This window comes from Zingiber officinale, chromosome 2A, assembly GCF_018446385.1.
Source record: "Zingiber officinale cultivar Zhangliang chromosome 2A, Zo_v1.1, whole genome shotgun sequence".
Classification (NCBI taxonomy): domain Eukaryota; kingdom Viridiplantae; phylum Streptophyta; class Magnoliopsida; order Zingiberales; family Zingiberaceae; genus Zingiber; species Zingiber officinale.
The window spans coordinates 177,091,264-177,119,076 of NC_055988.1; the positions used below are offsets into that span (position 1 = coordinate 177,091,264).

Consider the following 27,813-nt stretch of genomic DNA (forward strand, 5'->3'; position numbering starts at 1 on the left):
AGCAGTCTTGCTTGGTGGAAAATACTTATCTAAAAATTTCTGCTCGAGTTGCTCCCATGTTGTGATACAGTCCGATGGAAGCGAATGTAACCAAGCTCGTGCTTTGTCCCTTAAAGAGAAAGGGAAAAGTCGCAATCTGATCGCATCTGCAGAGGCTCCATTATATTTAAGAGTTTCACAGAATTCCAGAAACACTTCCATATGAAGATTTGGATCCTCCGTAGGTGCTCCTCCAAACTGATGTTGTTGGATCATATTCAGTAAAGCAGGCTTCAGTTCAAAGTTATTTGCTTCAATTGGAGGCCTTCTAATACTAGATCTCAGGCCTCTAGCACTTGGCGCAGCATAGTCTCTCAACAGCTTGTTCTCTACCTGATTGTTCTCTTCTTGATTGGCCATTTCTCGTTGTTTTTGAAGTCGTCTCTGAGTGTGAAAGGTTCGTTCTATCTCGGGATCAACTTCAAGAAGGACTCCTCCTTGACCTGACCTAAGCATTCAACGAGAAAGGAATACTTCCAAATATAGAAAATCGAGTTGCAAAATTGGAAAACACAATTATGGAAAATGAATAAGAAAAATTACATAGAAATCTGGATTAATCAAACTGCAATATTCTAATATTGACACAGTCCCCGGCAACGGCGCCAAAAACTTGATTGCTTAAATCCGCAAGTGCACGGTTTATCGTCAAGTAATAAAATATCGATCCCACAGGGACTGGGTCAAGTACTAGAAATGTACGAGTTTCAATTATCCAAACGAATGATCTAATGAGAAATTTTACTCTAAATCAACAATTCAAGCGAACGAAAATCAACGAAAATATTAAGAGATAAAAACAATCCTAGGATTACGGTTTCACCACTCTAACTATTATCATGACGGTTCTCCGATAATGACTACTTATACCTAGGTTGGCTTCTTTTGTTTGAATGCAACTTTCTTTATCAAGGTATCCGAGTTAGATGATCTTTCATGCTGTGAAATCCTGTCACTAGATTCCTGCAAACCTATCTATACGTCCACCAGATTCGTAAGTTGATTCCTAAAATACCAACGGCCACTTTTGGTGATCACGCTGATGTATCTACTTTGATCCGTCCCCAATCTTATGGCATACGTACACAGATGACTCTTACTTGCATAGGATCCTGTCACATAAATCCCGCAAAGCCTATCTAGTCAATTACCACTTTCACAGAAACCAATCAAAGCATCATTCAACAATTTAAACAACCAACGAAAATATGCATAATCGAAAACCAGAGTTAACAACAAATCATGAACATAGTTAGGGGCTACTCCCTTAACCTAAGATTCAAACAACTACTCCATTACACCAGAGAATTCGACAATAAGATAAGGAAAAGACATTACTAATCGTCCTTGCTGATGCCGTCTATCTCCAAGTCTCAATTGCCGTCGTTTTCCCGACCCCCCAACCACCCCCCCATGGTTTTAGGTTTTCTCCCCTTTAATAGAGCCTCCTCTCCTTGATAGTCGGTATCACCATTGGATTGACCCTTTCCATCTTTTAAAATCATCGCCGCAATAATAGCAATCTCATTACACGGCCCGATCATGTCCTCCTCTGCTTCCTGCGTCGCTCTTCAACATCTCCGCCACGCCCGTGTTCAACAACACGCCTTGAGCGTGTTGGTCGCTGAAATCCTCGACACGCCCGTGTTTATCAACAACACGGCCGTGTTGTTCTGATACCCTGGGTAATTCGGCTGGTTTTGTGCATCCTGTCATCAGAATTCAACGCAAAGCAGTATCCTTCGTCCAAATATGTTAAACCAAATAAAGACTAACAAATATGCTTCTAACAAGATAAAATGAGATGAAATGCATATATGTTTTATGCTCAAAACTGTACATGAGTTGCACACATCAATACACATGTGACACAGGTTGACGGCTTCGGGTCCGGTGAAGGATGGAGCATCCGAGGGACCGTGGACAAGGCAACAAGGACAATGGTCGAGGGAAGCGACTTCGAGGCATACGCGAAGGATGACATTGTGGACAACCCGCGGGCTTGGATGCATCCGAGGGACGAGAGCCAAAAGAAGTAGGCTTGAAGGCAAGAGGTCAAAGCTGCAAAAGAAGCATCAAATGAGTCGTAAGGGCGAGGGTACGAGTGCATGAGAGATTGTACTCGGAGTAAAATCCTAGTTTTAGGGTCTTACTGTAGCGATACTGTAGTAGTCGACTGGTGCATGGACCAGTCGACTGATGCACTATAGCAGAGAGCCATTGAGAGAGTCGTTGGGCTGGTACTAGTCGACTGGTGCATGGACTAGTTGACTGGTAATGAGCAAATCAGGTTGTTGATTTGTTCCAAGCTCTATAAGAAGGAGCTTGGGATGGTCGGCCAAGGTGACGAAATTAGACTTGGTTAAAACCTAATTAGTAGTAACAAAAGTGCTCAAGGTTTCCCTTGTGTCCAAGAGATCTTGGTGAGTTTGTGGTAAGGTTTCTCCACCCACAAGGAGGTTTGAGCTAGCCGGAGTTTCCGGGGACTAATCCACCGACGGATTGAGGGATCGTCTACCTTACGAACAGCCGTGGAGTAGGAGCATCATCTCCGAACCACGTTACATCGACGTGCATTGGTTTGCTTGTTCTTTTCCTTGTCTTTAGCTTTTGTATTCGTATTTAGTTTTGTATTATTCCGCTTGCGCACTAACGAATACGTAGGAAGCGAGTAATTGGAGGCGCCGTCCATTCAACCCCCCTTCTAGCCTACCACCGATCCTCTAACAATTAGGTCTCTGTTGTCCATCTGGTGTCCTATCGCATGTAGCCCATTGAGGATGTCTTTGATTCTCGCGTGCAGTTGACTTGTTGTTTCTCCTTCCTGCATTTTTATATTAAATATTTTATTTAATAATAAATCTATTTTTGTTACCTTTGCGTCGCTAGTTCTTACGTGCAGCTCGATCAACTTATCCCATAGCTCTTTCGCGCTCTAATGCAGCCCGATCCGGTTTAGCTCTTTCCTTGTCAATCTGCATTGCAACGTGTTGATTGCCTTGTTTTCTGTCGACGCTTTCTTCTTTATATCTGCCGTCCATTGTTCTGGATCAAGCAAATTTCCGGAGTTGTCAACTGGCGGTTTGTAAGCTTTTATGACGCTAAGCCACTGGTCGAAATTTGTCTTGAGATACACTTCCATCCTTTTCTTCCAGTACAAAAAGTCGTCTCCGTTGAATAGAGGAGGACGCACCGTACTAAAACCTTCGATCTGAGACATCTTGCACACAAGTAAACAATTAGACAAAATATCTCAAGACTTGGTCTTGGATTAGTAGTGTGGGAAGAATTAGGATATAATAAAAAGAGCTAAATTGGTGTTGCACCAATTTAGATTTAATTGCAACGGAAAAAAATTTTCAAAAAAGGTAATAATACCAGTTTGGAATTATACGAAAAATTGAAATCCGAAAAAGAGAGAAAATAAAAATTTTAAAACAGATCACCCCCTTGTCTGACGTGGTTGCACCAAATCAGAGTGTTATCTGCTCTGATACCACTTGTTGGATCGTGAATTTTGATAGAGGGGGGTGAATATCGATTATAAAAATTTCGAAAAGAATAAGCGCAGCGGAAAAGACAAAGTCAGAACAATGCTAACACAAGAACCAATTTTACATGGTTCGGAGCCTTTGACGACTCCTACTCCAAGGCCCGCACACAAGGGTGCTTTCGTTGGGCAATCCACTAGCAATTCGAATATTCGATTACAAATAGTTAATTACAGGAATGCATGCTAGAAAAATAAATACCGACAATGAAAAGAAATAGAGCAAAGAAAGAAAACTTGTCGGAGATCGCGGCGTTGCATGAGCACAAGAGAGCAGTTCTTCAGTTCTGAGTTGTGTTTGAAGCTCCAGCCCTGACCCTTCTTTTATATGATGCTCGGGGTGTCTAGATCCCTTCCGGGCGCCCTGGTGTGACGTAGCAATCCCAACCAACGAGCTCCACGTGTCGACGCCGCGTCTTGGATAATATTTGCCTCCGGGCGCCCGGACCACCTTTCTCCAGAAGCTCCTTTTCATGCAAGACAAGGTTAGTCCGAGGCAAATATATAATGCATATCTTGCAAATCAAAGTGTTAGCACAGATTATAAGTTTAACATAAAAGAGTATGACATAGATTCCGTCTTTTCGAGACCGGAATATAGGCAAGATCTTGACTTAGAGTTTCGAAATGGTTCTAAGTCGAATCGACGCCTAAGTTTCCTTTCCGGGAACAAGTCCTCAGAGTCACTCCCTTCCAGTGACTTACCTTTGCTCACCTGCCAGACGTCCGGTCAGCCCTTCGACCCGTCTGGACTTCTCGCCAACTATCCGGTCAGCCCGTCGACCTAGCTGGATTTCGTGCCAAATGTCCGGTCAGCTCTTCGACCCATTTGGACTTCGTGCCAGGCGTCTGGTCAGCCCGTCGACCCGCTTGGACTTCGTGCCAGCTATCTGGTCGGCCTGTTGACCTAGCTGGGCTTCGTGCCAGACATCCGGTCAGCCCATCGACCTGTCTGGACTTCGTCTGCTCACTCGATCAGAGTATTAGACAACGACAAACCTAACTTAATCTGATTTATCATTTATCAAAACCTAAGTTAAACCATTAGTACTAACCGCACCAACACTTTATTCATTGCACGAACTTAGAACAACATTTGTTGTGCTAGCAACAACTACAAAGTTCTCGACAAAGGGAAGAAAAAGAACATCAAGTGTCTCTCATGAAAATGTCTCTCAAAAATATTTTTGTATTCATTTAATGAATCCCAAAAGTTTGTCTTTTAGTCTACTTCCATTAATGATGAATTAATCTCCATTAATCCTCTTAATGGGTTAGATTTTAGTATATTGAATTAATCATTAACCTAATAACCTGATGAGTCTAACTTATAATCCAATGAGTATAATCTGGATTCATTTGAGTCTAATATGGATTTATTTGAATTAACCCACTAATCTTAAGATCCATAGTATTCCATCCAACTTATGTGCTAGTCACTATTCCAAAGGCTAATAACCGCCAGTGATTTACCTCTTTCGTGTTGGCCTTGGAACGGGTTGGCGGGGGCGTTGTGGACGAGCGTATTCGCCTTTTTACCACCATAGTATTCCAGTCAAACTAAAATAAACTTATCTCTAAATTAACGTGATGGCAAAAAGATGAATACGCTCACCCCGCCAACCCATCCCAGAGCCAACACGGAGGAGGTAAATCACGGGCGGCTACTTATCTCTTACAGCGTTGACAGCACAAACAGAAAAGCAAAGCACAGAGAATTTGATTACAAGTTCATTGAATAATCTGTGCTGATCAGTGCTATATTTATAGCACTGGTCGGGGTGCCCCGAAGGGTTCCGGGCACCCGGGGGGATAAAAGTTTATCCCCTAACGTTCAGATCTATTTTGACTCGATCAGGTCAAATCCACTTCCGGACTCCCGGACCACTTAAGTCAACCCAGTTGACTTTTTGTGGTCCGGTTCCACTGCTCCGGTTCAGCTCGTCTCGGTCCGGGTCTTCTATTCCGACTCCGCTAGCTTGGGAGATCTCGGCCATCCGGAATAGAGCTCACCCGAACCCAAGTTCCGACCTTCTCCTCGAGCATCCTTCCTTCCCGGTTTCTCGTCCCTCAAACGCGGCACACATTCTTCTTGTCCACCGATGTACTCTTCTGCTGTCACCTCGTCTCTCGGACGCACCGAGCCCGTCGGCTCTCTCCTCGTGCCATCCTTCTCGTTAGCCGCGTCTTCCGCTCACTTCCTGTGTTCCTAAGCTCCTGCACACTTAGAGACAAGGGTTAGACAAAATATGACCTAACTTAACTTGTTTGATCACATCAAAACACCTTGGGATTTCAACAATCTCCCCCTTTTTGATGTGAGCAACCCAAGTTAAGCTAAGGTAAACATATGCAATAAAAATAGTTAATTTGCAAATAAGTCAAAAGATTTTTCAATATTTAAAAAATATATACCTCCCCCTAGATTTAACATTTTTCTCCCTTTTTGATCACATAAAAAATGGGGTTCCTTTTAACAAGTCTAAGGTAAATTTTAACTTAAAAAAAATTTAAGTGTTAAAAATAAGTTAGAAAAAATGTGATAATTTTTCAAAAATTTAAGTGTTTGTAAAAATTTCTAAGTAAAACAATAATTTTCAAAAAAAAAAATTACAACATACCTTAAAAAACATCTTTAAGTAAAAAAACTTTAAGGTATTTTTTTTTAATTTGCGACGTAAAAATTTTCTGACTTAAAAAAATTCCTAAGTTTTTGATAATATGAATATTTTTGTAAATGTTTTCTAAAATAAAAATAAATTGAATATTGAATAACCCTTTAAAATATTATTTTTTTTAATTAATATTTTTTCAGTTAATCAATTAAACTTTTCATTTCGATACTTGGTTTTCAGGCAGTGGCGAGGCACTAGACCTTCTTGGTTATTGGAGCAACAACCACTTTCTAGACAAAACCGCATAAAGAAATTACATGTTTAACTTTCTCTCTGAAAATGCTAAGTTTAATTTTAAATATAAGTTAAACATGTTTTCGGAACCCAATAGAGGGTTTTACCTACACGGTTAATCAAGTATTTCCTAAATACATAGGCTTTTAATATTTTTCTAATCTGACTTTGATGAAACCTATAGTATCAATTTAAACCTCTATAATTTCTAAAAATAGAAATATTTGAATCATTAGACTTTTTTGATCTTTTTATTTCTTCTTTTAGTTTTCCATTTTCAAGTTTCAATTTATCAAAATCCTCTATTGGACATGATTTTGCCTATTTTAGTTTTCCATTTTCAAGTTTCAATTTATCAAAATCCTCTATTAGAAATGATTTTGCCAAAATTCTTTTTGTTTCTAAAATTTCATTTTATAATTTGATATTTTTATTTTATAATTTATACATGGATTTTTCCATAGACTTTATTCCAAAGTAAAATTGATTAGGAGGTAAGAGGCATACCTCACTTACCATATCAGACTTGAAGCCTAAATCTCCCCCTGCTTCGCTGGTTTCATCTGAGGTCGCTCCCCCTTCATCGATGCTGGGTTCCGATATACTTTGTCCTTCGTAACTTGCCATCAGCGCTAGCCCAACATATTCTTGAATCTCGGACTCAGATGATGAAGTCGCTCCCACTTGTTGGTCCCTTTGGAGGCCGACAAGAGGGGAGAGGTGAATTGCCCTACAAAAATAAATTACAACTTTCTCGGATTCTCGACTTAATATAAAAACTTGTAACTTTAAATAAAAGATAAGACTAATTAAAAGAGATTAGACACAGAGAATTTACTTGGTTTGCAATCAGAGGATTGCTAATCCAAAGAAAAGACGGCACACTATCTGATGATCTCCTCTGGACGGAGTAGCCTCTTACAGTGTTGACAGCACAAACTGAAAAGTAAAGCACAGAGAATTTGATTACAAGTTCATTAAATAATCTGTGCTAATCAGTGCTATATTTATAGCACTGGTCGGGGCGCCCCGAAGGGTTCCGGGCACCCTAGGGGGGATAAAAGTTTATCCCCCAATGTTCAGATCGAGTTTGACTCGATCTGGTCAAAATCCACTTACGGGCACCCGGAACGGTTCCAGGCGCCTGGACGGTCCGGACACCCGGAACGGTTCTGGGCGCCTGGACGGTCCGGGCACCTGGACGGTCCAGGCGCCCGGACCACTTAAGTCAGCCCAGTTGACTTTTTGTGGTTCGGTTCCACTGTTCTGGTTCAGCTCATCTCGGTCCGGGTCTTCTGTTCCGGCTTCGCTAGCTTGGGTGATCTCGGCCATCCGGAATAGGGCTTACCCGAACCCAAGTTCCGGCCTTCTCCTCGAGCAGCCTTCCTTCCCGGTTTCTCGTCCCTCAAACGTCGCGCATGTTCTTCTTGTCCACCGGTGTACTCTTCCGCAGTCACCTTGTCCCTCGGACGCACCGAGCCCGTCGGTTCTCTCCCTGTGCTGTCCTTCTTGTTAGCCGCATCTTCCGCTCGACTTCCTGTGTTCCTAAGCTCCTGCACATTTATGCTATGTTTACTCTAGAGTGTGGATGAGGAAAGGAAAGGAATCAATGATAGAAAGTTATCTTTGGAGGAAGAGAAAAGAAAGGGTGAAGAAATCTTTTCCTTTGCATACTTGTTTACCTTGATAAAGGAAGGTGAATACTTATGATGTAATTTTGTAAATAAAAAAAGGTACATGCGTCATTTTTTTGGTACATAGTATAATTTTGTGAGTTAAAAAGGTTATATGCGTCATTTTTTTTTTTTGTATATGGGGTAATTTTGTGAATGCAAAAGGGGTGCATGCGTCATTTTTTTTCCATCCGTTGCTTTCCGTCCGATTTTGAGGTGATCGATTTTGGCTCCAAAATTATCCGCTGATGGATTGCGTTACTTTTCCTTCGGAAAATTTTAATGAAGTAAACGACGGAAACTTTTCCACCGTGGAAATTTTTCCTTAATTTTACTTTCCACTCTTTCAAGTAAATAGAGCCTTAGACACAAGGGTTAGACAAAACAGAATCTAACTTAACTTATTTGATCACATCAAAACACCTTGGGGTTCCAACTTAAATTTGGTTCCAAATATAACTGAGAAAATCGAGTCAAGTGATGAAAAATCAGTTTTGGCAGAGCCCAACACAAAGGCAGATCCGAAAAGTTTGGGGGAGATATAAAGGTATCAAGCAAACCCTTGTCTCAGGGATCTCCGACCAGAGGGCTCTACCCCCTTCCTTGGAATAAGGTCAGACCTTATTCCAGGGTGAATCTCATATCTCTAACCTGGGATCCAAATCTGCCAATACCTGACTAGGCGTTTTGCAGCTGATGACATCAGACCCTTTAACTTCTTCTCTCTAACTTCTGACAATAACGTTTGAATTCTGACTACTTGGCCTTATCGAACCCTACCTTTATGCACCGTATCAATATATATATTTTTAATTTTTGGAGGACTCATGGGTTGGCCTGCCAAAGCCTAAGGTTGTAATCTATCTTAAGTTGGATTGAAAATGTCCTAATCTATCAAGATGACGAATCGTTCCACATCACTACCAAATGTCTGGCCTGTTATGGATGAGCCCACCCGCTATGGGATGGCCCATTTGATCGCTCTAGACATGATTAAGTGTCCTCTCATATAAAAAAAACTCAAGATGCTACGAACTCCAAGGAAGCGACACACTCATAAGGATCTTAAGCTCACAACCTAGATGGAAAAAATAAAAGAACTCGATGTAGGCAATGAAAGAGTTTGGGGGAGACAATAGAAGAGCTCGACTAAAAGGATGAAAAAACTCAATGCAACATGGAGAACGGAAGATAATTCTATTTAAAAACAATCAAAATCAGTAAAAAAAATCCATTACATGATTCGAAATTCTTCCTCTTCCTAATATTAGTTAAAAAGTGAAAAATAATATAAGCGGCTTGTTTTGAAAAAATTATTATAAATCTCCAATTCAAAAAGTTTCAAGAGTTGGAATTTTTATGATCAGATTTAAAAATTTGAATACAAGAAACGAATCCAAAGAATTTGAATCTAAGATTCAAATTTTATAACCTCTTCCAACACAAACATTGTTCAACTTGACATGCAATAACCATTTCCAACGCTCAAATATATATGTACACAACTACACACAGAGCAGCCCCCAGTGCATGATGTGAGGGTAAGAGGCCGAATACATTCCTAAATAACCGGGGTTCAATTTTCATACAAGACACACCTATAACAATTGTACTGCTGGTCAGCAGTTACCACGCTTCATGAATTTATTTAGTGGATGGAATGTGAAGCCAAAAAACAAAAAACCGAAAACAACGCAATATAGACACAGAATGTTCTTGAGAAGTTAAGTGTTTAAATATCTCCAACTGTAGACAATTCTTCTCCATGTTCTTCCCTCATTTCCTGCAATTCCCTTTGCACATCGAAGGATTCGGAGGACATGGAACTGTCGTAACTGGACTCAGTGGAGCATGAATTGCATGAAACAATATCACTTCTACTTGTATCATACTTCATAGCCACAAATTCATATAATTTGCCATGATTTGGGATCGACTTCAAGCATGGATTTTGGTTAAGCTGAGAATGAGATTAAGGTAAACCAACCCATCAGAAGATGCACCAGCAGTTTCAAAAGTTCTAAAGGAATGTAAGGGAAGATATGTTTTCAAGATAAATAACAAATCTATTCTAATTCTTATTGAATATATATTTTCTTCATCAATACTTGAAACCCAGTGATGTAAGATGCTTGACAAACAATTGTGCAAGTGTCAAAAAGCAACGTCAATAAAAGAAACCTGTTGTCTTTCGATATGATTTGTACAAGATATGATTTTGGCACGACAGAAAAACAAGGAGGTTATGTCAATGTCGAGCCTACCTCTCTTGATACGGGACAATCAAAGTTGGCTCCATTCTTAGGAGATTGAGCAGCTGCGTCAGCAGCAACAGCCTAATATAAACAAAATTTAAGCAATCGACAATTCAGCCATTAAAAAAAAACTAACTGCTCGTATTGCACCTGAATGATAAGTCCATCTGCCAAATGAACACAGCGAGGATTCCCTGATTCCATCAAGTTTGGGCCGGGCGACATGGTAACTTCCAATGCTTCTGATGTTGTCGAAGAATCAGGTACAGAGCTAGGATTCCCTAATTCCATCAAGTTTGAACTGGGAGAATTGGTTATTTCCGATGCTTTTGATGAATCAGGTATGATGACAACCTATGGACCGTGGAAAAGTTAACACTTTTCAAATGAGAAATTATTGAAGAGAAATTAAAAAGTCATTACAATGCTCACAGAGCTAGGATTCCCTAATTTCATCAAGTTTGAACCGGCAGAATTAGGTATTTCCGATGCTTTTGATGTTATGGCTGAATAAGGTATGGGGGCAACCTATATAGACCATGGAAAAGTTTAACAACACTTTTTTCAAATGAGAAATTATTGAAGACAAACTAAAACATTATTACAACCTCATTGGAATATACATTTCCCCTCCAGCTTGACTGTAGACATGTTATTTCTTATATAAACAAGTACAAATGATTCATAATAATATTGATAAACATATACACCAAACAGACTTCCTGAACATTTTGATAACTTGTCATGCTGAATTTGTAAATACAAGCAAAATGCATGCTTGTAAATACAAGCAAAATGTTAGCATGCAGCACTGTGATCAGTACCTAATATTTAGTGATCTGGCAGTAAGAGTGGAGTCCCGTACGGGACAGAGGCCAGTGACACGTGGAGGTCAGAGCCGAGGTAATCAACCTAATGGTGTGGTCGATCGGAAGGCACCCGGCTGATCGGCCACGACCGCGCCCGGAGCGGCGCAGAAACAACTCGACCACCGGTCGAGTTTCCGACGCTCACGAGTCTGCCTAAGATCGTGGAGGCGCCGAGCGACCTCTTCACTCAGACAAGACTACAGATCAACGAGGACATTCCTATCCGAGTATGTGGCCGAGCGGCCTTCCCGCTCGGTCCAATACATGTCCCCTCCCGGACAACAATGGGTCCAAGCACCTCTCCCGCTCGGACCAGCAACAGACAAAGGGTGTGGAAAAGGATGAAGGGGACAGACGGTGATATCCTTCTTGAGACATGTGCCGCCGACGAACAGCATTGTCGGCGGCCGGACCGGACAGAGAATCGTACGGTGGAAGTTTCCACTGTCATGTCAGAGATATGCTCGGAAGGTTGAGGTATGGCGTCAGACGTACTTTTCTGACACATTCATTTTGAGATATGTTTTGGGAAGCGTGCATGCCTCGAGAAGCGTGTGCGTGCCTCCCAGGGATCCTATATAAGGACCTCCAGACTTCGACGGAGGTAGGCATTCTCATCTACTGTAGCTCTTTGCCTCGTTACTCTGCTTTGATTTCTTCTCGCCTGACTTGAGCGTCGGAGGGCCGTCACCGGGATCCCCTTACCGGCTCGGGTTTGTTGCAGGTTCACCGGAGTCCACGTCAGCCCAGTCTACGCGGAGCCAATGGAGAGTGTCACGTCCCCAGTGTCCGTCGCCTCGACTCTCGGACATGATCAAATTGGCGTCGTCTGTGAGAACACACCTGAATCCGGAGTCGAGACGATGGAAGAAGTTGGTCGTCAACACACCGTGACGCTCTCCCAAGAAGAGCTCGACGTGTTCATCCAGGCGCGGGCAGTGAAGATAGTGGAGCAGCAACAAAAGGCTAACGCCGAGCGGCTGGCACAGCAAGCCACCTCAGCGTCAGATGGCCGAGCGACACTGGGCCGACAGGCGGTGACTCCAACCACGCAAGGAAGTCACACGCTCGACAGCTCAGTATCCATGCGGTCGGCTGCAGCCAGGAACAGGCGCAAGGACCCGAGATTAGCTTCGGGCCCAAAGACTTAGAAGGGGTCGAAGTGCCGCACGACGACGCCCTCATCATCTGAGCGGTAATAGCAAATTATACTATTCATCGCATATTTATTGACACAGGCAGCTCGGTCAAAATTATTTTCAAAAAAGCATTCGACCAACTTCAAATTGACCGAGCCGAGCTGCTTCCAATGACAACTCCGTTATATGAATTCACCGGCAACGAGGTTCTACCGGTCGGCCAGACCCGACTGGCTATATCGCTAGGAGACGAGCCGCTTCGAAGGACGAGGACCTCTAACTTCATTGTGGTCGACGCCCCGTCCGCCTACAACGTCATATTTGGCCGACTGGCTCTCAATGAGTTCCGGGCGGTCGTCTCAACCTTTTGTCAAAAGATCAAATTCCCCGTGGAGGACATGGTGGGAGAAGTTAGGGGAAATCAGCTGGCCGCTCGACGATGCTATGTGGAGATAGTCCGAGCAGAGTCAAGGTCCGCTCGGAAAGCACCACGGTTGGAGGTAAACGCCATAACTGAAAAGCCTCCAACTTTAGTTTCTGAAGACAAAGAAGAAGTGCAGATACATGATGGTCAACCGGAGGACACCACCTTCATTGCATCCGACCTGGAAGCAGGCCAAAAGGAAGAATTGATCAAGTGCCTGTGGTGTAACCACGACGTCTTTGTGTGGTCAACACACGAGCTACCAGGCATCTCACCGAACGTTGCGCAGCACGAACTCCATGTCCGGCCGGACGTGCGACTGGTAAAGCAAAGGAAAAGGGACTTAAACGCTGAGCAGAACGTGATCATCCGGACGGAAATTGAGAAGCTTCTGGAGGCCGGCCATATACGGGAAGTGCAATTCCCGAACTGGCTCACAAACGTGGTTCTGGTCTCCAAGCCGGGAAACAAGTGGAGGGTCTGCATCGACTTTCGAGATATGTTAAGGCGTGCCCGAAAGATTTTTACCCTCTGCCCCGAATTGACCAAATGGTGGACTCAACTGCGGGATGCGAACTGATATGCATGTTGGATGCTTATCAGGGATATCACCAAGTCCCGCTCATCCAGGATGATCAAGAGAAAGTAAGTTTCATCACGGCCGACGGCACCTGCTACAGCGTGATGCCGTTTGGACTGAAGAACGTCGGGGCCACATATCAGCATCTCATGAACAAGGTGTTCCAGAAGCAGATCGGGCGGAATTTGGAGGTATATGTTGATGACATCCTTATTAAATTACTCCGAGCGGTCAACCTTTGTGTAAATATAGAAGAGACCTTCCATACACTGAGGACGTACGGAGTCAAGCTAAATCCTCATAAGTGCCTCTTCGGAGCAAAGAGTGGTCACTTTTTGGGCTATATCGTCACCGAGCGGGGCATAGAGGTGAACCCCAGCAAGGTAAAGGCGTTGCAGGACATGCCACCTCCCAGGAATTTAAGGGAAGTACAGCGCCTTACCAGTCGGATAACGGCTCTCTCGCGGTTCATCTCCAAAACGGTCGACCGGAGCCGGCCCTTTTTCAAGATTATTCGCCGAGCCACCAAATTCCAGTTGGACGAAGAATGCAACTGGACGTTTGAAGCTTTGAAGGATTATCTGAACTTTTTACCTGTATTAACCAAGCCGACTATCGGCGAGCCGCTCCGCATATACTTATCCTCGACCGAGCATGCTGTTGGCTCGGCGCTGGTAAGGCCGGATGGCGAAAAACAGTCTGTGTATTTTCTGAATCACATTCTAAAGGACGCTGTGTTGGATCGAGATCGCGTTAGAGGGGGGGGATGAATAGCGCTCGCGGCTATTTCGTTTGTTTATCGGAGTAAAAACAAAGCGCAGCGGAATAGATAAAGAAAACAACACAAAGACACAGGTCGGTTTTACTTCGTTCGGAGCCTAAGGCGACTCCTACTCGAAGGCCCGTGATCCTTGATCGCTTCCGGTGGACAACAACTATAAGTTCGAAAGTATACAAAGATGATTTACAAGTAATGCAGTAAACAATCTTATACCGACAATGAAAAATACTAATTTGAAGCTCCGGGTTGTCTTTGTCGAGTTGCAGCACTTCGGGATGAGTTCGTTAGCAGCTAAATGCAGAAGGAAGACTTGGAATGTGTTGATCTGAGCTGCTGGTCGAACCCCCTTTATAAACAGTGTTCAAGGCGCCTTAAACAAGCTCCAAGGCGCCTTAAACGAGAGTTTTATCCCGATCTGCTCGCTGCGATAATCCTTTGACTGTCGCGACCTGAAGGCGCCTTAAACCCCTTCAAGGCGCCTCCAAGCTGTCTAAGGCGCCTTTAACCCATCCAAGGCGCCTTAAGCCTGCTCCTCGCGCCAGCTCAGGATTTTGAACCCGAGGCGCCTCCAAGCCCCATGGAGGCGCCTCGAACACTGTTCATCCGAGGCAAATCTTTGTTATTTTGTACCTGCAAGACATGTTAGTCCCAAACAACATCCTGCAACACAAAGTTAGCACAAAATAACAGTACGGATAATAAAGAATGTTTAAGAGAGTCTCTGACTTCGGATTTCCGACCGGAAACCCTAGGTCGACCCGACGCCTACTGTTCCCTCTACGGGGAACGCGTCCTCACCTACTCCACTCAGGAGATTTACCTGTTGCCAGTGCGATCCTCCAGATCAACTGGACTTTTGCTCAACACTCGATACTTCCGGACTTTCTGCTGGACATCCGCTTCCCGGCTAGTCCAGTCTTTCACCTGGTTCGCGACACCAGGACTTTCCACCTAGGGTTACCACCCCCTAGGACTTTTTGCCTGAAGTCATCGACCTGCCAAGACTTTTCGCATAGGGTTACCACCCCCTATGACCTAGGGTTACCACCCCCTAGGGTTTTATTCCTTTGTCTAACCGCAGTTAGGACTTTTCTGAAATCCTCAAGTTGACTTGTTAGAATACAAAACATCTTAACTTTGAATTCTTTGTCATTATCAAAACACAAGTTCGATCGTCGGCTGCTTCCCGCACCAACACGCTGAATCCCGCTACACTGGCCTCGAGAAGTTTGCCTTCGCGTTAGTCCTCGCACGCACGGAGACTCCGACCCTACTTTCTCGCGCACACAATCGTCGTAATGACGAACAACCCTTAGGGAAGAGTACTTCTTAACCCCGAGACATCCGGACGATTGATCAAATGGACAACCGAGCTCAACGAGTTTGATATACAGTACCAGCCCCGGACGGCAATTAAGGCACAAACCTTGGCGGATTTCATCACCGAAGTGCAGAACCCCGAGACCGAAGCCACTTGGAGGGTGTACGTGGACGGATCGGCCATGCGGCAGGGAAGCAGCATCGATCTTCTGTTGATTTCGCCACAAGAAGAGTAGATGCATCTGGCCGTTCGGCTGGATTACGACACAACCAACAACGAAGCGGAGTATGAGGCCCTCATAGCAAGATTGCAGGCCACTCGGCACGTAGGAGCCAGAAAGGTCTTAATTTATTCAGACTCGCAGTTGGCCGCTCAGTAGCTCTTGGGAGCCTTCGAGATCAACAACACAAGGCTGAAGCTATACGCGGAGGCCTTCGACAAGCTCAAAACCAACTTCGGCAAGGTTGTCATATAGAAGATCTCCCGAGCGAAGAATCAGACGACAGATGAGTTGGCAAAGCTGGCAAGTTCGATAACACCGATCGTCTCCCAACAACCGATCAAACAGGTATCCTTCGTGGCTCACATTGACAGGATGGAGGGCCTCGCATTCCCGAGCGACTAGAGGACGGACATAGTGGAATTTCTTCGATCAGGGGTTGCTTCATCCGATCGGTCTGAGGCAAAGCTGCTAAGAAGGAGAGCGGGTCGGTTCACCCTCATCGGGGATCAGCTCTACAAGAATGCTTTCTCCCGTTCGCTGTTAAAGTGTGTCAGCTAGGAAGACGCGGAATATATACTAAAGGAAGTGCATCAAGGATCCTGCGGAGGACACTCGGGCGGGCGGTCGTTAGCAAGCAAGATCCTACTAGCCAGATATTTCTGGCCGACCCTCCAGGAAGACGCCGCTAGGACCGTCGCCACTTGCCTTTCCTATTAGAGATATCACAACTTCTCCCATCGGCCAACGGAGGAGATGAAGGCCTCTGTAGTATCCTGCCCGTTCGACCATTGGGGCATGGATATTGTGGGACCCTTCCCCATGGCGACCGGACAGCGGAAGTTTTACTAGTGGTGGTATACTATTTCTAAAAGCGGGTAGAGGCCGAGCCGCTGGCGAAAATAACCAAGTAGATGGTCGAGAAGTTCATCTGGCAGCATATAATATGCCGATTCGACATTCCACGTCGGCTCGTGTCCGACAATGGGCGGTAATTCGTCAAACAGCAGCTCCGAGAACGATGCGAGGGATATGGCATTCAGCAACACTTCACCTCCGTGGCCTATCCGCAGAGCAACGGGCAGGCTGAAGTCGCCAATCGAGAGATCCTTCGGATTCTTCGAGTCCGACTCGACCATGTCGGGGGTGTTAGGATCGACGGTCGCGGCTAGAGAGGGGGGGTGTGAATAGCCGACCCCAAATCGTTCGTTTCTTTCTACAAACCAAGGTTAGCGCAGCGGAAAATAAAACAAAGAAACAAGGCGGAGAAATCAAACCTCAACACGCGTCGATGTAACGAGGTTCGGAGATGAAACTCCTACTCCTCGGCGTGTCCGTAAGGTAGACGAGCCCTATCAATCCGTCGGTGGATGAGTCCCCGGAGAACCGGCTAATAAATACTCCTTGTGGGTGGAGAAACCTCGCCACAATGTCTTGCAACAGCAAAATAAACAGGAGTACAAGAATACAGCAGGAAACTAAGTACAATACAAAAATGTAATAACCCTAGCTTGCCTTCTTGTCGACTGGATGAAGCAGCAACTTCACGGGAATCCAACCACAGCACCAACTGTCCAGTTGAAGTCCCAGCCGAGGGAAACTCACGCGGAAATTCAGTGAAGAAGAGCTCAACAGAGCTCAAGCAGAAAATACTTCAGCAGTCAGTAGGAAGAAGAGGAAGTTAGAAGAAGAAGATCTGTAGAAGCCCTCGATCTCCTTTTATAACCTGCGAAAGACAGCGAAGAAGACTAGCCGTTGTGTCGCAACGGCTAGGACCTGGACCGATCAGGCTCCACCCTGATCGGTCCAGAGCCTCTCTGATCGGTCATGGGGACCGATCAGGCTCTAGTCTGATCGGTCCCCAGACCGATCAGCCATATCTCACAGAGCCACTGATCGTGCTCTGATCGGTCTGTGGACCGATCAGGCTCTAGGCTGATCGGTCCCCAGACCGATCAGCCAACTCTCTGTGAGAGTTGGCCTCGTCTCTGATCGGTCTCTAGACCAATCAGAAGAACCTCAGTAAGCCACTGATCGTTATCTGATCGGTCACCAGACCGATCAGATACCCGGCGTATCGCTGGATCGATCCACTGATCGATCCAAAGCTTGGTTTTTGCCCAAACCAAGTCCCAAGTCTCCCAAACCAACATCCAGTCAACCTTAACCAGTTGGTACATCATGCTTAGCATCCGATCACTCCCTTTACCTGCTAAGACTCCTCACCAAGTGTCCGGTCAATCCCTTTGACCCACTTGGACTTTTCTCTTCGTGCCAAGTATCCGGTCACTCCCTTGACCTACTTGACCTTCTCAACACCAGATGTCCGATCAGCCTTGATCCATCTGGATTTTTCCTTGCCCGGCTTCACTCACCAGGACTTCCCAACTGTCTGGCTTCACTCACTAGGACTTTCCCTTGCCTGGCTTCACTTACCAGGACTTTCACCAACTGCCTGGCTTCACTCACTAGGACTTTCCCACTGCCTGGCTTCACTCACCAGGACATTCACTTTCACCTAGCTTCACTCACTAGGGTTTTCACCTGGCTTCACTCACCAGGATTTCCAATCTGCCTGGCTTCACTCACCAGGACTTTTTCCAACTGCCTGGCTTCACTCACCGGGACTTTCACTTTCACCTAGCTTCACTCACTAGGATTTTCTATCTGCCTTCTTGGTCTAGAGAACGAGCTACCGAGCCCTCTCTGACCTAGTCCGGAGAACGAGCTACCGAGCCCTCTCCGACTTCGTCCGGTCCAGAGAATGAGCTACCAAGCCCTCTCTGACCTAGTCTGGAGAACGAGCTACCGAGCCCTCTCCGACTTCGTCAGGTCCAGAGAACGAGCTACCAAGCCCTCTCTGACCATAGTCCGGAGAACGAGCTACCGAGCTCTCTCCGACTTCGTCAGGTCCAGAGAACGAGCTACCGAGCCCTCTCTGACCATAGTCCGGAGAACGAGCTACCAAGCCCTCTCCGACTTCCACATGTCAAGCTCCCATACTTGGACTCTTCCGTGCCAAGTCCCTGCTTGGACTTTTCCCATGCCAAGCTCCCTGCTTGGACTTTTCCGTGTCAAGTCTCCATACTTGGACTTTTCCCGTGCCAAGCTCCCTGCTTGGACTTTTCCCAGATGTCTGGTCAACCTTGACCCAAGGTTGCACCAACAATCTCCCATCAAAATACAACTCTTATGTTTTCGTCAAAATACAACTCGAGTCAGGTCAACTCGAGTCGGGTCAACCAGGTCAACCTTGACCTAAGGTTGCACCAACAATCTCCCCCTTTTTGATGTTTGACAAAACCATAACCTAACTTAGGTTTTCTAATGTTCTTCCTTGAACATTCTCCCCAAACCTACACTCTCCCCCTTTTTGACACACATCAAAAAGAGTGAATCAAGGTCAAGAGTTTCTTTCTAATGAAGGTCCCATACCTTTCATTGAAACCCTTAATTTCCCCCTTGATACTAAGGTCATCAATTAACTTAGTGATAATCCCATATCACTCAAGTCTTTAGGAGTAAAAACTCCCCCTAAAAGTCAACTCCCCCTTGACTAATAGGTAAAACTCCCCCTAAAGGTCAACTCCCCCTTGACCATTGCACCAACAATGTCTTGGAGAGTTTCAAGCCTTTAGAAATCCAAAACACCAACTCCCAGCTGAAATTTCAGACAAAACTGTTGAATTTCAGCAATTTGGCACGCCCTGATCGGTCACCAGACCGATCAGGCTCCCTCTGGATCGATCCAGTGACCGATCCACACAGACCTGGACCGATTAGGGAACCTCCTGATCGGTCCACGACCTCTGATTTCTAATTTCTGAATTTTTCTTCTCCCAAAATTCAGAAACCTCTAGAAAATCACAGAAAATTCCAAAAATTGTAAAACTTTGAGGATACATTCCTCATAACATATACTATCATGGAAAAATAGTTTTCTATGAAAATAACTTCCATTTTCAAATCTTGATACAAAGTTCAAAAGTCTTTGAAATAGCTCAAAGTTAATCACTCTTTGTATCACTTGTTCAATGATGAATGCTATCACTAGAAAAGCTTCATCAAGGTTTTTCAAATCAATTTTAAAATAATTTTAAACCATTTAATTTAGGACCACAATCTTAGGGCTAAATGTACATGACTTGTACACAAGCTTTCCCTATGATCCCCCTATTTAGAATTAGGCTCATCTAGGTACAAGAACTATGCACCTTGATCCTAACTCATCATCCTAATATCTCACACACATCTAAGGTGTATCAAACACATTCAAGTCAATTTTGATGTGAGATATGGGTCTAGGTTATCTTAAACTAAGTTCTCATGCATTTTCTAAACCACAATTTGATCTCCATATCAAATTGTGTTTTTGTCCTTAAATCAATTTAATTGATTATACATGCAAGAGATGATGACATGGCATAAAATAATATCATAAGTGAACATATGTGCCAATGTCATGATGTCATGGCATAAGGTATGAAACTTAAATAAGGCATGACATATAAATAGCCTAAGCATTATCATGACATTTCAAATGATACTAAATTAAATATGATGTCATGACATGACATATGGCAAACAATATATGGCAAATAACATGTAAAGGTATAGAAGATACCTAATTCTAGCCTTAGTTGTCATTTTTGATAGTTTTGATCATTTTGCCATAGGTTCTATATTCCTAAGTGTAATAGATCTAAAATCATATACTAAAGATTTTTAGATCACTATGTGTCAATTAGATTGACTCTAGAAAACTCCTCAAATGTGATTGGCACATTCTAATCACCTTGGGAATAACTTTCCATTTCATTTTCAAGGCTTGATTACACCTTGAAAATTCCTAAAGTGCCACATTTTGCCATGATTAGGTTAACTACCTATTCAAGTAAGGTTGGCACACCCTAACTCATCTAGCGTGATGAAATCACGCTCCTAGGAACCCAATACCTATTGGAGCTCATTGGGTTCACTAAATATTCACTAGGGATGACTTCCCTAGCAACCCTCCTAATGACCCTCCTAGGCTTTAAAACCTTGGTCATTTGGGACTCATCAAGATCCACCCTAGGGGTAACTCCCCTTGTGACCTTAGTGATGGTCTTCCTATCCCTAGATTTTGTTCCATAATCGAATGGAACATTATGATAAGTGGGCTTGACTACTTGGGACTTAGGTTTGTGACCCAAACCTTTCTTGTCCTTGGACATTGGTTTTTGACCCTTAAACCCTAGAGATGACTTCTCTAAGTTCTTAAGAGCCTTTTCCAAAGTATCAAGTCTTGACCTCAAGACTTGATTCTCCTTCTCTAATACCTCAATTTTTAATTTTTCATTTTTCTTTGAGGTATTCCTAGGCATGTGTCTAGTTGTTTTGGGGTTTCTACCTAGATTTTCCTTAACCTTAGATGAATTAATCCTAGGGTTGGTATTTCTAGTGTTGTCCTTACCTAGACTAACATGCTTGGCACCTAAGCACATGTATTGGTTTCTAGGATTATCATGCTTGTTATTATTGACAATAGCAATAAGGCTACTAGCATGCATCCTACTAGAATTGCAAGAATGTGCCTTAGAGATTACCTTAGGGTTTGCCTTAGCTCCCCCTATCGATGTGCTCGGTCTCTTGTCCTTGTGAGATTGCCTCCCCCTCGGACATTGGCTCCTATAGTGTCCCCTTTGCTTGCATTGGAAGCACACCACGTGCTCCTTGCCCTTGCGTATTGGGACTCCGGCTTCCTTGACCTTTGGCGCCGGTGGAGTCTTTCTAACCCTCTTTGGACATTTACTCTTGTAATGCCCAAATTCCCTACACTCAAAGCGCATTATGTGTAATTTATTTGAAATTAAATGGCTTGAGTTACCTAGGGTTGAGGATGGATGTGAGCTCTCTCCTTCATCCCTTCCGGAGGTAGAAGCTTCTTCTTCTTGCTCCGAACTTGAAGAAGAACTCTCCTCCTCTTCTTCTTTAGATGTTGAGTGGCCCTCAACTTCTAAATCCATTCCTCCATGAAGTGAGCTACTTGGCTCACTTGACTCCTCTTCATGACTTGAAGTGGAGTTCTCCTCATGGAACTTTGCCAAGTTGTTCCACAACTCCTTGGCATCGTTATATCCACCTATCCTACACAAAACATCATTAGGTAAAGAAAATTCAAAAATTTTCAATACCTCATCGTTGACTAGGGATTGGTGGACTTGTTCCTTGGTCCACTCCTTCTTCTCTAGGGTTTCTCCTTTCTTGTCCATCGGAGGCTTGAAACCTAATTGAACACAACTCCAATTTTCAAGGTTAGTCATAAGAAAGTACTTCATTCTTACCTTCAAAAACGCGAAGTCGTCGCGATCGTAGAAGGGTGGAATCGTGACGTCTTCTCCAAATAACTCCATTCTCTAGCTCGTGCTCCCCCGGGTGTTGATCCAACGAAGAGCGACCTCGCTCTGATACCACTTGTTAGGATCGACGGTCGCGGCTAGAGAGGGGGGGTGTGAATAGCCGACCCCAAATCGTTCGTTTCTTTCTACAAACCAAGGTTAGCGCAGCGGAAAATAAAACAAAGAAACAAGGCGAAGAAATCAAACCTCAACACGCGTCGATGTAACGAGGTTCGGAGATGAAACTCCTACTCCTCGGCGTGTCCGTAAGGTGGACGAGCCCTATCAATCCGTCGGTGGATGAGTCCCCGGAGAACCGGCTAATAAATACTCCTTATGGGTGGAGAAACCTCGCCACAATGTCTTGCAACAGCAAAATAAACAGGAGTACAAGAATACAGCAGGAAACTAAGTACAATACAAAAATGTAATAACCCTAGCTTGCCTTCTTGTCGACTGGATGAAGCAACAACTTCACGGGAATCCAACCACAGCACCAACTGTCCAGTTGAAGTCCCAGCCGAGGGAAACTCACGCGGAGCTTCAGCGAAGAAGAGCTCAACAGAGCTCAAGCAGAAAATACTTCAGCAGTCAGTAGGAAGAAGAGGAAGTTAGAAGAAGAAGATCTGTAGAAGCCCTTGATCTCCTTTTATAACCTGCGAAAGACAGCGAAGAAGACTAGCCGTTGTGTCGCAACGGCTAGGACCTGGACCGATCAGGCTCCACCCTGATCGGTCCAGAGCCTCTCTGATCGGTCATGGGGACCGATCAGGCTCTAGTCTGATCGGTCCCCAGACCGATCAGCCATATCTCACAGAGCCACTGATCGTGCTCTGATCGGTCTGTGGACCGATCAGCCAACTCTCTGTGAGAGTTGGCTCCTCTCTGATCGGTCTCCGGACCGATCAGAAAAGCCTCAGTAAGCCATCGGTCACCGGACCGATCCAGATTGTATCACTGGATCGATCCACTGATCGATCCAGAGCTTGGTTTTTGCCCAAACCAAGTCCCAAGTCTCCCAAACCAACATCCAGTCAACCTTAACCAGTTGGTACATCATGCTTAGCATCCGGTCACTCCCTTGACCTGCTAAGACTCCTCACCAAGTGTCTGGTCAATCCCTTTGACCCACTTGGACTTTTCTCTTCGTGCCAAGTATCCGGTCACTCCCTTGACCTACTTGACCTTCTCAACACCAGATGTCCGATCAGCCTTGATCCATCTGGATTTTTCCTTGCCAAGCTCCCTGCTTGGACTTTTCACCAGACTTGCCTGGCTTCACTCACTAGGACTTTCACCAACTGCCTGGCTTCACTCACCAGGACTTTCACTTTTACCTAGCTTCACTCACAAGGGTTTTCACCTGGCTTCACTCACCAGGATTTCCAATCTGCCTGGCTTCACTCACCAGGACTTTTTCCAATTGCCTAGCTTCACTCACCGGGACTTTCACTTTCACCTAGCTTCACTCACTAGGATTTTCTATCTGCCTTCCTGGTCTAGAGAACGAGCTACCGAGCCCTCTCTGACCTAGTCCGGAGAACGAGCTACCGAGCCCTCTCCGATTTCGTCCGGTCCAGAGAACGAGCTACCAAGCCCTCTCTGACCTAGTCTGGAGAACGAGCTACCGAGCCCTCTCCGACTTCGTCAGGTCCAGAGAACGAGCTACCGAGCCCTCTCTGACCTAGTCTGGAGAACGAGCTACCGAGCCCTCTCTGACCTAGTCCGGAGAACGAGCTACCGAGCCCTCTCCGACTTCGTCAAGTTCAGAGAACGAGCTACCGAGCCCTCTCTGACCATAGTCCGGAGAACGAGCTACCAAGCCCTCTCCGACTTCCACATGCCAAGCTCCCATACTTGGACTCTTCCGTGCTAAGTCCCTGCTTGGACTTTTCCCATGCCAAGCTCCCTGCTTGGACTTTTCCGTGCCAAGTCTCCATACTTGGACTTTTCCCGTGCCAAGCTCCCTGCTTGGACTTTTCCCAGATGTCTGGTCAACCTTGACCCAAGGTTGCACCAACAATCTCCCATCAAAATACAACTCTTCTGTTTTCGTCAAACATCAAAATACAACTCGAGTCAGGTCAACTCGAGTCGGGTCAACCAGGTCAACCTTGACCTAAGGTTGCACCAACAGGGGGCAGCTGGGTAGATGAACTTCCAGGCGTATTATGGGCGATCCGTACCACCCCTAAAGAAAGAACGGGGGTCATGCCTTTCCACTTGGTGTACGAAGGAGAGGCTGTCGTTACTGTGGAGGTCGGGATAGAATCTGATCGGGTGCAATGGTACTACTCGGATAACGCCAATTGGAGACTACTAGAGTTGGATTTGATAGACGAGACGCGTGCCAAGGCAGCCGTCCGGTTAATGGCATACCGGAAGCGTATGAAGCAGAATTACAACAGGCGAGTAATCCCCAGAGCATTCCAGGTCGGCGACTTAGTGTGGAAGAAGGTGAAGTCGGTCGGCGACGTGAGCAAGCTGGAGGCTCCTTGGGCGGGACCCTTCCGGGTCATTGAGAAGCTCCGATCAGACGCCTACTACCTGGAAGATGAAGACGGACGACAGTTAGAACGACCATGGAGCGTTGTCCATCTCCAGCTGTACCAGGCTAGGTGAAAGGTGCGCCAATGTAATCATTTATGTATATTTTCGTTCTCCTGTACCCTTTGGCTGCAGGAATGAAATCATAAGGCACAAGGGTATACAAATTGGCGTCGAACGGCTAAGCTCCATCAAACCGTCGAGCGGCGACGTTAAATTCTAGAGTTGGACCGGCGACTATAAACCCCCCGACCCGAAGACTATCGAGCAGCAACGTTAAACTCTAGAGTCGGACCGGAGGACTGGCTGATCGGAGCAGAAGTGATACCGGAGCGACGAATACGTCGACGGGCCGGGGGCAGAGAACCGACCGGTTGTGCTTCAATCAGATCTACCGTTGGATCGAGCTGTGAAGGAGTTCGATCCGAGGAAATTGCTTCGACTGAAGCCGAAGCCAAGTCAACCCCTGCGGAAGGAACGCCGGCTTGCTCAGACACCTGTTCCGCGGGCGTAGCAAACTGGGCGGGTATCTCCGTCCGGCGCCGTTTGCGGATTATCAAAGGAGCATCCTCGGCCGAGCGCTCTGCGTCCTCATCTTGAATAGAAAGAAGTCTAGCGGACGAAGTAGCATCGCCCACAGCTTCGGTTGCAGCGATCCACCAACAACAGAAGGTGCTTCGCCGCTCTCACCTTCGTGAGAGCCGACCGGCGCAATGCCAAGGTTGGCCATCTCCTTAGCAGCCGTCGCTTCAATATCGGCCGCCCTCAACCTCATCCACTCGGTAGCGCGAGCACGCATCATGATGTCAGCTGTAGAAAGTGAAAACAAATCAGTTAGATTAAAAGGAAAAAAGGATCAAGAAATCTCTTACCCATGCTGCTCGGAAGTTTCAAGCGAATCAGACTTAGCCCGAATATGTATAACACGCCTTCACAGAGCAGTTTGTGGATGTTGAAATTTTGGTCGGCCAGCATGTTGGCTGCGTGAAGGTAGTCCGGCTGACTCTTGTATTTTCTGAGCACTGGTGGAGGGGGTACGGCGGTCTGCCTTTGGTTTGGAAGGGCGGCAACTCGGGCAAACGCAGAAAGAAAAAGTATTCTTTCCAGAATTTATTAGAGGTGGGCATTTTGTCGAAGAAGACAAGGCCGATCCGAGATTGAAAAAGGAAAGTACCTCACTCGGACTGTTTGGGATAGTAGAAGTAATGGAAAGTCTTGGGAACTAAAGGGATGTCGTGCAACCTAAATAAGACAACTACGTCTCACAGCAATCTAAACAAGTTTGGAACGAGTTGGCCGAGCGGGAGGGAAAATAATTACATATTTCAATGATGAATGGATGTAAGGGAAAATGCAGACCAGCTACAAACTGATCTCGGAAGAAACAAGTAGTGTCGGTCGGCGGGTCATGAGGCCGATCGGAAGGAGTAGCTATTATTAATTTATGGTCAGGGGGAAGTTCGAAGGTGCGGACGAGGCTCGACGCGTCAACAACATCGAACCGACTCTCCATGGCAGTATACCAGAGGCCAGGAGCAAGTCGGACGGTTGTGACGAGCTTGCCATTGCTAGAACAGTAAGAAAAGAAAAGGCGGAAGAGTCGATAAAGGGCAGAAGAGTCGATAAAGGGATAATCGGAACAGTGCCAAAGAAGCACGGACACTACTAGAGTGCAAGGGAAAATGCGAAAGAACAAAGAAGCAGGGAGCAGAGAGGCCTTACAGAGAAAAGGATGATCGAAGAAGGAGGCGAGGGGCCAGAGTGCTGAAGAACGAGTTCGCCGGATCACTAAATGCAGACAAGAGGCTTCGAAAACACGAGCAGCAGAATGCGGCAGAGGAGGAGGAAGGTTTTATATAGGTTGGGCTCGATCCCTCCAAGCCGTCGGATCCAAGTCACCTGGTTCGAGGATCAAATCTCATCGTCCAAATTCAAAAAAGCCTGAGGTCACATCAATCGTACGAGCTGATCGTGCGGTGGAGGCGGCGCCGCCACACGTCGCCCACTCATAGGAGCGCATTTAATACGCAGCAGTGGCCACATGCTCGGCCTTAATGGCAAAAATTTGCACGAATTCCGAGGATATCCTGCAGACGTCAGCATTGACCAACGTTGGGTCGGCGGGACAACCACCAGCAAGCAAAAAACCTTCCAAGTCCTTGCAGACATGCTATTGAGCGGCCATTGCACCTGCATAATGCCCGATCGGATAAACATCCACATTAGCGGCAGAGCGGCCGCGCGCCATCAAGCTAATAGTCCAGACAGTCGAACTTACTGTCTCCTTCGACTAAACTTGAGGGGAAGACACGTGATCCGACAGTAAGAGTGGAGTCCCGTACGGGACAGAGGCCAGTGACACATGAAGGTCAGAGCCGAGGTAATCAACCTAAGGGTGTGGCCGATCGGGATGCACCCGGCTGATCGGCCACGACCGCACCCGGAGCGGCGCAGAAACAGCTCGACCACCGGTCGGGTTTCCGACGCTCACAAGTCTGCCTAAGAGAGTGGAGGTGCCGAGCGGCCTATTCACTCGGACAAGACTGCAGATCAACGAGGACATTCCTGTCCGAGTATGTGGCCAAGCGGTTCCCTCCACACAGACTGGGCCGTCGCCGTCGACTCCACCTGGACCTACCTCGGTAAAACCTTAACCCCGACCTATGTTAGCATCTCCCTCCACCCCAACTGAGCCGCCGCCTCCACCCAGATCTACCTCGACTGAGCCGCCGCCGCAGATGGGAAGGACGATGAAGATCCACAGCACCCAACCGTCAGAAACACTTTCCGTCCACCGGAGTGAAGTAACAGTTCAAAAAAAGAGAAGGGAAAAGATGGCAAGTCACCTGTTTTTGCTTCGCGTAAACAGCAGCTGGGACACAGTGAAAGCTGAAGGTGCGACGGATGGGGGGAAGAATCTTACGTTTGCTCGTCATCGGCGACGGATTTACTAGGATTGCGAAGCGGAAGAGCGACTGAAATGAGATGGGACGATCACGATCTCCGATCTCGATCTCCGATCTCCGATCCCACGAGGAGGAAATGACGAGAGGCCAGATCTCGAGTGATGGTTTATAGGGGATACGCAGAAAAATCGATGATGGGGTTCAGATTATAAATAATTTA

The 27,813-nt window shown here is 45.8% G+C and overlaps 1 protein-coding gene across 5 annotated transcripts; it reads right to left on the bottom strand.

Annotated features, from left to right (window-relative positions):
- Nucleotides 1–9,566: 9,566 nt before the first annotated feature.
- LOC122043460 lies at nucleotides 9,567–27,721 on the bottom strand. Of its 5 annotated transcripts, none has more exons than XM_042604071.1 (5): nucleotides 27,534–27,721; nucleotides 10,948–10,954; nucleotides 10,577–10,695; nucleotides 10,436–10,507; nucleotides 9,567–10,131 (listed from the first exon to the last, which is right to left on the bottom strand). In XM_042604071.1, exons 1-5 carry the CDS (start codon nucleotides 27,621–27,623, stop codon nucleotides 9,904–9,906), a joined length of 516 nt encoding a protein of 171 aa, XP_042460005.1. In that variant the 5' UTR covers nucleotides 27,624–27,721; the 3' UTR covers nucleotides 9,567–9,903. The 5 variants fall into 5 exon arrangements, with proteins under 5 accessions (XP_042460005.1, XP_042460002.1, XP_042460001.1 ...); XM_042604068.1 differs by having other exon boundaries at nucleotides 10,577–10,780; nucleotides 10,859–10,954; XM_042604067.1 differs by having other exon boundaries at nucleotides 10,577–10,780; nucleotides 10,850–10,954.
- Nucleotides 27,722–27,813: the final 92 nt, after the last annotated feature.

What these genes read in the sequence shown, in the direction of transcription:
- LOC122043460 (XM_042604067.1), bottom strand. Translation starts at nt 27,623, where the DNA reads ATGACGAGCAAACGTAAGATTCTTCCCCCCATCCGTCGCACCTTCAGC. An exon ending in CAGATGGACTTATCATTCAG is followed by an intron (nt 10,508 to 10,576) that starts GTGCAATACGAG and finishes TGTTTATATTAG; the next exon opens with GCTGTTGCTGCTGACGCAGC. An exon ending in ATTGTCCCGTATCAAGAGAG is followed by an intron (nt 10,132 to 10,435) that starts GTAGGCTCGACA and finishes TCTCATTCTCAG; the next exon opens with CTTAACCAAAATCCATGCTT.